Genomic DNA, 11,649 nt, shown 5'->3' on the forward strand with positions numbered 1-11,649 from the left:
AATAACGATGATCTGGACCAGTCCTGGGCCTCATGTAGGTCGGCTCAGCCTCAAATGGGTACTTTTTGTGCGGTGTGTAAACATCGCCACTGGGGGGGGACAAAGGCGGTCGGGGGTGGCGCTAGCCACGGGCCCCCTCGTGTGCTCGCTCACAGCACTTACCCCAACAGTCTGATAAAAAAGAATGCGATACGGGTGATCTTTGTAATCGTTCATGAAACCTACAAATATATGCAGTATTCGCATGAACAGAAATGTTTTCCTCGTAAACTTTACCCCAAGGCAAATTCATTCGTAACAAAAAAACCATTTAAAAAGAAAAAAAGTGCGCTTTATTAATTTAGTTCAACTTTACCACCCATATAATAACAATACAGTAAAAGGCAATTGAGATGTGTCTTATATAAATAATGCTCAAATAATAACACACTCATTATACGCGGTAAGCCCTCGCTATAACGCGGTGCGCGCGCCCCCGTCATAACGCGGTTTCTGATGCGGTCGACGGCGAACTACTTTCTTGACATGCGCGGCTCAGCGGTGCAATGATACAGCACGTGGAACGACACAGTGACGCGGCGGCGATCCCTCAGTTATTTGGCCCGCCACATCACTGCGTGGTGTGCGTGAGAGTTGTAGTAGTGCTACATTGTACCTGGCCACATTTTATCGTTACATTGCATATCTCTTAAACGCGTTTTCCGCTTAACGTGGCACTTTCTCGGAACGCATCCACTGCGTTAAACGAGGACTTACCTATAGACTCGGTGGCGGGGGGGGGGGTTTAGCGCACTGCGCTAGCAACTTTGCCAAACCGGCTGGGGTGAGTGCCATTCCCAGTCACGACTAACATCAGTGGCGGGCGATGCCTGAAACGGGCCGTGAAAATGTCCACCACCTTCACGAACCCGCACCGACCGGCGTGGTGAAGTATGGTCAAACAACCTCCACGAACGACGCAGCGTGGGGGGAGACCATCGAACAGTGGATTGACAAAGGGCTGTGCGTCTGTTGTTGCTATCAAAGAGAGCGGTCTGGGTTGGATTTTCTGTTTGCACTTAGTCACTTTAAGATGTTTTCTTGTTCATGTTTTTGTTTTTTGTTTGTTGCGGTTGCACCCGATTCAAGAGCCGAATGGCTCACAGGGCTATACCTAATAAATTAACTTTGAACTTTGGGTCAGTGCTAGGGTTCGGGCTAGAGTTTTGGATGGTGGTCAGAGTCTGAGCGTGTGGGTCCTCTGGGTTTTCCCTCCACATTAAGAAACATGCATTGAGATGATTTTGCCGCTGTCAATTTCCACTTTTCTTGGTTCTTTCGGTAAAGTCACATAGAAGGGAAATAATAAAATAATAAAAATAAAACAATACAATTCTCACGTCGTTTCGATTGCAACACAAGCAATCATCATCAGGTGTGAAACCCACAACAAGCAAATTTGAAAAAACGCCACTGTTTTCAATTACTTTTGATGATGATTGCTTGTGTTGCAATCGAAACGTCGTGAGAATCTTATAGTTAAAATTCTATTATTTAATTATTTCCTTTGTACGTGACTTTACCGAAAGAACCAAGAATATGAATCCCTGCAGTCACGACAGCTTTAAATCGATCATTTGTGGCCAGGCCGCGTCTGAAAAATAAGTGAATGCCCCAGTGGGCTTCAACTCGTCAGATAAAAAAAGAGGAAATTCGCTTTTATTTGTATATTTTTGTGAAAGCGATTTGCTTGTCTTTCATATACGTCACCCTGCTATCGTGTGTGTTGTGTTGCTTGTTGTTGTAACGTTCTGACCCGCCTCTGCCGGACGTCTGATTCTTCCAGTCTAAAAACCGATTCTGATAATCCCTCTCTGACTCGAGATTACGGGCCAACGGAAAGGACTGGACGAAACACGTGACCACGAGTAGCCACAGCGAGATACAATATATACTACTGCTGGACATCTGGGAAGCTACTGGACATCTTTTGATTCGAATATATAAACATTCAAGTTGGTGTACCGGGAAACGTTTTGCAGGTCACCAGACCCAGAGTTTCAGGGTCAGGGTGAAGTTTTCAGCGATTCAGTTGATGGGTGCGGGGTGTGTGAAGGCGTGGCTATAAAATGTTAAGATTTGGGGTTTTGGCACAGGTGAGAGTTCTGTAAGAGGGATGTGGCTACAATGCGGGGATATTGGAGTTGTGGGGGTTGATTGTTATGGGTTATAGATACATATAAAGTCAGGGTTAAAGTGCTGTTGGAGTCAGGGTCATAGTGTCCGGGTTGGTGCTGGGGGCAGGATCTCAGCGTTGGAGGTGTCGATTTACGGATAATGCCCCGGTGAGATGGTAACTGGGTTCGCGTTAGAGTTAGGGTCAGGGTCCTACAATTGAAATTAGGGTCAGGATTCATGGTCACCTTGTCTTATATTTATATAGCGCCTTTACCCAAGGCGCTTTACACGGGGTTATGAGTGGTACAATGAGGGTAGCTAAAGGTGAAATGGTGAATAGGGATGGGGGTATGGGAAGGGAGTTTCAGTGGGTACGGGAATCACGGCGGGTACCCGGGGTGATGGAGGGAAGGATGGGGCCAGGGAGAAGAGTATTCTTAGGTTTTTTCGGTAAAGTCACTTAGGTAAAAAATTAATAAAAGTAAAATTAATTTACATTTTATTTTTTTACCTACGTGACTTTACCGAAAAAACCTAAGAATATGAATCCTTGCAGTCACGAAAGCTCCAAATCTAGAACCAAGGAGAAGAGATTGGGGAGTCTTGAAGGAGTAGCGAAAACTCGACGGGAAGAGAGGAGTGCTTCTCGCTCCACGTGGAGCGGAGGTTTGCTCCGGTGCAAGGGGGGCGAGTCGGGAAAAGGAGCGAAAAGGGTGGATTGTGCACAAGGAGAGGGGGGGGCGGTGAGGAGTGGGAGGAGAGAGATCGGAGCAGGCGGGAGGGGAAATCAAACGAGACGAGGGAAGCGAGGCACGGCAGACATTTGGGTCAGAGTCGCAGCATTCGAGACTGGGAGTTTTAAGGTCAGGGTCGCGTGCTGCCCGGTGCCGGGGGTCAAGGTCAGAGGGTCGCAGGGTCAACGTCACACGATGGAGCAGAAGAACTTCTTCTCGCGGAACGGATTCTCCGAGGACGGCACCGGCGTGAGCATCGGGTCCTCCTGCGCATGCGCGGTGCAGTACTCCATGAGGTCCGCAGCGGCCTTGGACACCTATGGGGGGGTGAGTGGGTCGGGTCAGTGGGTAGGTGAGTGAGTGAGTGGGTGAGTGAGTGGGTGACTGAGTGGGTGGGCGAGCGAATGGGTGCCTGAGTGAGTGTGCGAGTGGGTGAATGAGTGAGTGGGTGAGTGAGTGAGCAGGTGACTGAGTGGGTGGGTGGGTGAGCGAATGGGTGCCTGAGTGAGTGGGTGGGTGAGTGGGTGACTGAGTGGGTGGCTGGGTGAGTGAGTTAGTGAGTGTGCGAGTGGGTGAATGAGTGAGTGGGTGAGTGAGTGAGCAGGTGACTGAGTGGGTGGGTGGGTGAGCGAATGGGTGCCTGAGTGAGTGGGTGGGTGAGTGGGTGACTGAGTGGGTGGCTGGGTGAGTGAGTGAGTGAGTGTGCGAGTGGGTGAACGAATGGTTGGCTGGGTGAGTAGTTGACCGAGTGGGTTCATGAATGGGTGGCTGGGTGAGTGAGTGGGTGAATGAATGGGTGGCTGCGTGAGTGAGTGTGCGAGTGGGTGAATGAATGGGTGCGTGCGTGAGTGGTTGACCGAGTGGGTTCATGAATGGGTGGCTGGGTGAGTGAGTGTGTGAATGAATGGGTGGCTGGGTGAGTGAGTGTGCGAGTGAGTGGGTGAATGAATGGGTGACTGCGTGAGTGAGTGTGCGAGTGGGTGAATGAATGGGTGGCTGGGTGCGTGAATGAAATACGATATAACTTAGCGGGGTTTGTGGGTCAGTTGTATGGGGGGGGGGGTCACCCTGCCACCCCCACTATCAACGCCCCTGCAAATACCCCCCCCCCCACCAGCCTATGCCTTGTACTGCGGGGGCCCTGTATGGCCCTGGGGGGGGCCCAAGGGCTACGCACGTTCATACGCTGGATGTTGGCCTCCAGCTTCAGCTGCTCCAGGGCCTCCCGCGCCTGCGCGACTCCCCCCGCCGCACCGCCGCTGTTGTGCGCCGAGGCCTCGCCACCTCGCCTGGGGGGCCCTCCCCCCCCGTCCGGGTCCCCGCGGCCCCGAGCCACTGAGCTGCGGCGGGAGAGGGGGGCGGGGTGATGAGGGAGGGGGGGGGTTGAGGTGGGGGGTGGGTTGAGGTCTTGCTGGGAGTGTGCACTCGCCCCCCACCCATCTCTCCCCTCCCGCTTCACTAAGTGTGTTGAACTTCTTCTTGGTTCTTTCGGTAAAGTCACGTAGAATGGAAATAATAAAATAATAAAAATTCAACGAAAATTAAATTATTCTCACGATGTTTCGGCCACAACGCAAGCAGCCGTCCTCAGGTGAAGAACAGGTCTGTCGGAAAGACAGCGTCTGGATGACGCTGTCTTTCCGACAGACATTTTCGGCCACAACGCAAGCAGCCGTCCTCAGGTGAAGAACAGATCTGTCGAGAATTAGTTTATTATGTTTTATTTTTTATTATTTTATTATTTCCCTTCTACGTGACTTTACCGAAAGAACCAAGAAGATGAATCCCTGCAGTCACGAAAGCTTTAAATCTAAATTTGTGTTGAACTTCTTTCGCACCGTACGTGGCCAACAGTGCTAATGTGAGGAGCGGTGGCGCAGCGGTCAGCGCGCTGAGCTATGCGAACCCCGAGATCGATTCCCGCTCACGGCCACCAAAGTCAGTGAGCGGGTTCTGGACGTACACGTGTCTGTGTGTTTATATATAACAACAAGATGTCAGGATGGGTTCATGAAGCCGTGGATGGGTACGAATCGAAGTCAAACCCGGCCGTGTCCGGGACGCGCAGGGCATTTAAATACGTGGATGCATTAGTGGTCCATAAAAGCCAATGTAAGAAAAAAATTGCAGAATGGCCATCAAGAAAGACGTTTTTAATTACAATTCAAATCGAGGCCACCCCACCCCGTGGTGTAAAACGCATGCTGACAACTATTACAAATCCACTAAATATATCTTTGTCCTCTCTGTTCAAGTGCCGTTAAGGGAGGGTGGGGGATGGTTTGACTTCATCCACACATGTAAACAAACACATTCCTGCTGCGGAGGGAGCTGGTAGGAACGTTGGGTTGCTCGGTCAATGGCCAGAGTCAACGGCGGCGTGGTGTATTCCGCAAACATGGCCGACTGTGAGGGCGGGCACAAGCCGGCGTGAGTAGGTTAAACGTTGAGTTTAATAAGGGCACCACGGGGTGACCAGCCCTTCCCCACCCAGCCCCACCCCTCCCATCCCCCACCCAGCCCCTCCCCACCCTCCCCTATCCACCCATCCCCTCCCCACCCAGCCCCTCTCCACCCAGCCCCTCCCCATCCTCCCCACTCCACCCAGCCCCACCCCTCCCATTTTTGGATGCACGATGGACGGACGGACGGACACAATAATCCCCTGTGGGCTGGTGTAACCAGGAGGTTCCTACCAGTATTAGCCCCGTTATTTGACGAGCGCGCTGAGAGTGCGGTTTAAAAGCGAACAGCAACGAGGGAGTCGTTGAAAGTTCTCTTTGAAGCGGCGCGCGACAAGCGGAAATGGCACGCGCACTTTAAAGAGATTCATTATTTCACATCCACACAGATCCACGCCAGCGCGTGAATATTCTCCCTTTTCAATATTTCATCACAATTCAGAGAAGAAGAAGAAGACGACGAAGACGACGTCGTCACGGATGATTGAACGAACGAAAGATGCCAACATTTGGCGAAATCAACTCGTGTGCAGATTATATCACACAAATTGCAAAGACAAAGATTCCACCCTGCCCCCCCCCCCCCTCCGTATAGCCTCAACAGCCTCTTTGAGGCAAGTGCTGTTAGCGAGCACTTATGTAGGCCGTGATGGCACACGAGGGGGGGGGGGTGGTGGTGTGTTTATCACCACGCCCGGCCGCCTTTGTCTCCCGAGTGGCGATGTTTACACACCGCACCAGGTATTGATTTGAGGCCGAGTCGACCTATGGGAGGCTCAGGACCGGCTCAGACAATCGTCGCTGGCGTTGGCCGTGAGCGAGAATCGAACTCGGGTCGCTGGGTCCGTAGCGCAGTGCGCTAACCATTGTGCCACCGCTCTCCTCCACCCCTCCCCACCCACACGCTCACCCCACACGCTCAACCCCTGCTCACCTTCTTTGGGTCTTTCGGCAAAGTCACGGAGATAGCTTCCAAAAAACATGTTTCATTGCACCTATCGACGCGACTTTACCGAATGACCCAAAGAATACGAATTCCTGCAGTGACGAAAGCTTTAAGTCGAGATCTTCCTGGTTCTTTCGATAAAGTCACGTAGAAGGGAAGTAATAAAATAATAAAAATAAAACATAATAAAATAATTCTCCCTGCAGTCACGAAAGCTTTAAGTCGAGATTTAGCCCTGCTCACCTGGTGAACACACTCACCTGATGTACATGGCACACGTCGCCTCGCTCCCCGTCGGCCGCGCGCGGTGCAACTCCAGCAGGGAGGTCGCGGCCGCGTCCACCCTGTGCCGAGTCGATGTCCACCCTGTGCCGAGTCGATGTCCACCCTGTACCGAGTAGGTGTCCAGGTGTCCACCCGCCGTCTCCGCTTCACCGCGGCCGCCGCCGCCGCTCGAGTCGTGTTACAAGTGAGAGTCAATTTGAAGTCTTCCCTGCAGTGGGAGATGGGAGGAGGGTGATGTCGCCTTTCCCGCTGCGCTTCTGCATTTCGTCGCGTTGCACCGCGTTCGTTTCCTCTCCCCCCCACCTTTCCCCCCGCTCTTTGGAACGATGTCCGACGTTTCGCACCTGCAGGAAGTTGGATTGCGTGCAGGTGGAACTTGTATGGATTCGTCCACTGGAACCCATTCGATTCGTTGTCCCGATTCCTTTCATTGTAATTATAATTATCGGGGTTTCTTTTTTTTTTCGACGGTATTTACATCGATTGTATAAATCATAGAACGATGAAAATAATAATTGTGTTGATTCAAAATCATTATCTATCACTCGTTTCAGTCATTCATCATTATAATCAATAATAATTATCATTCATTGTCATCCCTATAATCATCGTCCGGCAGTCAGTTCTAAATAACCTTGCTCAATAATGAGTCGTAATCATCATCATCATCATCACCCATTAAATAGTCATCACCTTCCATCGATCATGTCATTCATCCGTCAATAATCTCAAGCAATAAAAAAATAAAAAATCATTATCAATCCAGCTTCTCATCCATAATCAATTAATTATAATCATCATTAATAATAATACTCATCACCGAATCATTACGATCCATCAATAAATTGTTTATCCTCATTGGTCAATCAAATAAATCATCAATAAGGATGAGTTATGCAATGCATCATTTAGCCCAACGTCTTAGGAATTGTTTAATTAGGAGTACGGGAGCCGACGGCTTAGCTGTCATAGCGAAACGCGATTGTATATTGGCAATGTCCCCTCTAGGGTGTGCCTCGTGTGTCTCTGCCAACGCATCGCAATCAGCTGTACTAATTTGAGGCTGAGTCGACCCAGGGGAAGCCCAGGACCGGTTCGGATATTCGCCACTGTTTTCATACCAAAGATGAATTCGTATTGGATCGTCCTTACGAGAGAAATATGGTTGCGTACCCGGTACGGACAGGCAGACAGAGCAAGTGCTTACACGCCTTGAGACCTTGAATGGACAATGTTAAAGTAATCGATAAATACAACCAATGATCTCTACCATAATGATGATGATCATCATAATAATAGAGATCATTGTTTGATCATCACCATTATTTCTACCATTATGATGATGATCATCATAATGATAGAGATAATTGATTGTATTTATCGATTATAATTATCATTGATTGTATGTATCGATGATGCTCATCATCACTCCTTAACGAGGAGTCGGCCAAATCGCAATGTAGCAGGATCCTCCTGCGCAAAGAGCCGTACTACTCTTCTTGGAGGTGACATAATCCGTAGTCATTATAATCACGCAACCTTATAATAGTAGTCATTAATTAATCGATTGTCGTCATCATCATCCACTCATTCATATCGACAACACAAGGATGCAGGCACACCCCGCTTAGCCGCTCAGAATGCGTTCGTGGAGAAACGAGCGCTAATCGAATCGGCGCTAAAAGGGGGGGGGGGGGGGGGTGATTATACCATTGTATACTGTATCATAATTTGTGAGTTGCGTCTCTTACACATGGTTCACGTGTACTGCTGTACGCGTGAACCATGTGTCAGAGACGACAACCGCATCACCATCGTCTCCGCCATCATCATTAATCATGAATCATTGGTCAATGAATTAAATCATCAATCATAGCGGCGTTGTGAAATGCATTTTTATTTGCCCATCCGGTGGATTGCGTGAGCAGGCTTCACCGAACCTGCGGCTCTCTTGGCCGTGCCGACGAGGAAGCTGGCAAGGGCGATCTCCACATTCTAAATATAGTCCACTCATTTTTCGATTTAAAGCTTTCGTGACTGCAGGGATTCATCTTCTTGGTTCTTTCGGTAAAGTCACGTAGAATGGAAAAAAAACTAAAAACAAAAAAAACATAATAAAATATTGAATTATGGAATTAATTTATTATGTTTTATTTTTATTATTTTATTATTTCCATTCTACGTGACTTTACCGAAAGAACCAAGAAGATAGTCCACTCACTCAAGATAACGATCATCATGACACCTGATGACGGACGCTTGTGTTGCGCCCGAAACGTCGTGATTTCATTTATTTTGTTTTATTTTATAGCTACGTGACTTTACCGAAAGAACCAACGAGAAACGATGACATTACATCAACATCATTACGACGACGATGATTTGTACGACGCGTATAATACCGCGAGCTTCACGAAACGAAGTCAACTCAAATCTAATCCTGTAGACGCGACCCCTAATGAGATAACAGGTGGCGTGGCATTCATTAATCATTCATGGGGAGTTGGTGGGGTGAGGAGGTGGTGGAGGGGGGTAATTTTGAGATGGCTTAGCCACGCGGTAAAAGGTCTCGCGATTGAGGTAGGGGTGGTGGTGGGGGTGGTGGGGGTGGTGGTGGTGGTGGTGGGGGTGGTGGGGGTGGTGGGGGTTGTGGGCTCCTGCAGGGTAATTAACGCGCTGCGTGAGGCCAGGGAGAAGGGGGTGGTGACACCACCCGTGCCCCCCCCCCAATTTAATTTAACCCAGATCTAAATGGCGTGACCATTATATTTAAGATCGTAACTGGAGGAGGATTCCTCCGCAATTCTGGCTGTTGCCTGATGAGGCTGGTTGGAATTTACCGACGAAACGTCGAATTGGACATGGAGCAAAAACGCGCGTTGTGTGATCACCGCGCGTTAAGCGAGGACTTGCCGTGCCCAATTGGGTAAAGTCACAGAGCGGACATCGCCCTCAATGTTGTGTTGGGTTCGATCGCGTACAGGCAAGTACTCATAACTCATATTATTGGTTCTTTCGGTAAAGTTACGTGACTTTACCGAAAGAACCAAGAATATGAATCCCTGCAGTCACGAAAGCTTTAAATCGAAAAAGTACTCGAATTGTAAATGTTGTGGGGTTTACTCCCCAACACAGCGGTGTACTGAACTCGTAACGAATCTGGCACGTTTTGTTAACGTGACAACCCTTACTAATTGGTTGTGTCGGGTGGTGGCGGGTTTAACGACACATTTATACTTACGCGATCTAACCAAATTAATTAAAAACCTCTTATCGATAATGTCACTCCTATTCCTGCACTTTTCTACTTTTGTACGGCTGCTGACGTCGATGTATAGAACAACAGCTACAATGTCACATTCGGGTGGTCGACCCGAGACAAACCGGGTCAGGAGCAGTGGAGTTGTCCATCGCTGCGATGTCTCCTTCGTAGTGGTGGATGGGGGCATTGCGTCGTGACGCGTTGCACGGTCTCTGTTCTGGATGACCACCAAAGTCGCGCACCGCTGGAGAGTTTCTAATTTCACCATTGGTGCACCATCAGGTGTCCGCATCCACTGCCATGGTTTGTGCAACGGATGCTGTTCAGGGTGGACAATGAGCTTCATGCAACACCAAACGTAGGGATTGTCTAGACACTGACTCCCTGTGAAGTACAACATCGACCTTTAAGATTCTTCTTCGCCTTGAATGCGCTGCCTCCTATAAACATCTCACCGCCGATCTTCTTAACTCGTTACAATTCCGACACCTGCTGGTCTTCTCGTGCCACTCCGCCGTTATTCCAGGCTCCGCGATCGTGGATCTGAGTCCGTTACACTTTTTAAATCTCGTATTAAAACCCACCTGATTGAGATGTTTTTTTTACTACATGCATTCTCCGTGACTTAAGCAGCTTTTATGTAAAGTTCTTGGAGACCTTCTACCAATTGCCCTATTATAGAAAACCAAGTGAACTGTTATTATTATTTTGCTAGCTTACCGGAGCTGAGCTTACTCGCGCAGTCACCCACCGACTGGATCACTCAACTACCCACTCACTCACCTACCAACTAGCTCGCCTTCCAATTCACGCGCTCACCTACTCGATCATTCACTCACCTGCTTAACCACTCTCACTCATCTAATCACTCATCCACTCACTCATCCACTCACTCACCTACTCGATCATTCAGTCACCTACTGAACCACTCGCCTACCGAAACACTCCTCACTCTCTCACTCATCCACTCACTCACTCACCTAAACGATCATTCAATCACCTACTGAACCACTCATTCACTCACTCTCCCACACTCCCACTCACTCACCTAATAGACACCTCACTTACACACATTACCCACTACATCATTCACCAACCTACCACATCACTCACCTCAAATGTATTCACTCGGCCATTCACGCACGCATCCACATACATTAACATACACACACAAATATCTCCCGTATAGCCTTCAACTGGCTTTTGGGGCAAGTGCTGTCACAGGGAGGACCTATGGAGACTGGCACGGCCAGTGCTGATTTTATTACGCACCGTACCAGGTACTCATTTGAGTCTGAGTCGACCTAGGGGAGGCCCAGGACCGGTTCAGATAATCGTCACTGGTGTTGGCCGTCAGAGAAAATCCAACTTGGGTCGCTGGGCTCGTAGCGCAGCGCGCTAACTGCTACACCACCGCTCCCCACACGAATACAAACACAAGACAAAGATCCCCCGCGTAGCCTTAACGGACTTTCGAGGCAAGTGCCGTTAACGAGTAGCACCTATGAAGGCCAGGCACGGCACACGAGGGGAGGGGGTATGGGTGCCCAACAAACCACGCCCGGCCGCCTTTGTCTCTCTACTGGCACACACAAGCACAGGTTCAAGACAAAGATCCCCCGCATAGCCTTAACGGACTTTCGAGGCAAGTGCCGTTAGCGAGTAGCACCTATGAAGGCCAGGCACGGCACACGAGGGGGAGAGGAGAGGGGGGGGGTAGCAAACCACGCCCGGCCGCCTTTGTCTCCCTAGTTGGGGTGCACACACACACACACACAAACGCAGAAGATACACACACGCTCG

The 11,649-nt window shown here is 49.5% G+C and overlaps 1 protein-coding gene across 1 annotated transcript; it reads right to left on the minus strand.

The window, feature by feature from the left end:
* Positions 1-309: 309 nt before the first annotated feature.
* Positions 310-6,838, minus strand: LOC144941773 (guanine nucleotide-binding protein G(I)/G(S)/G(O) subunit gamma-2-like). The gene is made up of 3 exons (XM_078868206.1): positions 6,560-6,838; positions 4,069-4,231; positions 310-3,208 (listed from the first exon to the last, which is right to left on the minus strand). The coding sequence occupies exons 1-3, from the start codon at positions 6,568-6,570 to the stop codon at positions 3,080-3,082; spliced, it is 303 nt and encodes a 100-aa protein (XP_078724332.1). The 5' UTR covers positions 6,571-6,838; the 3' UTR covers positions 310-3,079.
* Positions 6,839-11,649: the final 4,811 nt, after the last annotated feature.

Source organism: Lampetra fluviatilis, chromosome 25 (assembly GCF_964198595.1).
Source record: "Lampetra fluviatilis chromosome 25, kcLamFluv1.1, whole genome shotgun sequence".
Lineage (NCBI taxonomy): Eukaryota > Metazoa > Chordata > Hyperoartia > Petromyzontiformes > Petromyzontidae > Lampetra > Lampetra fluviatilis.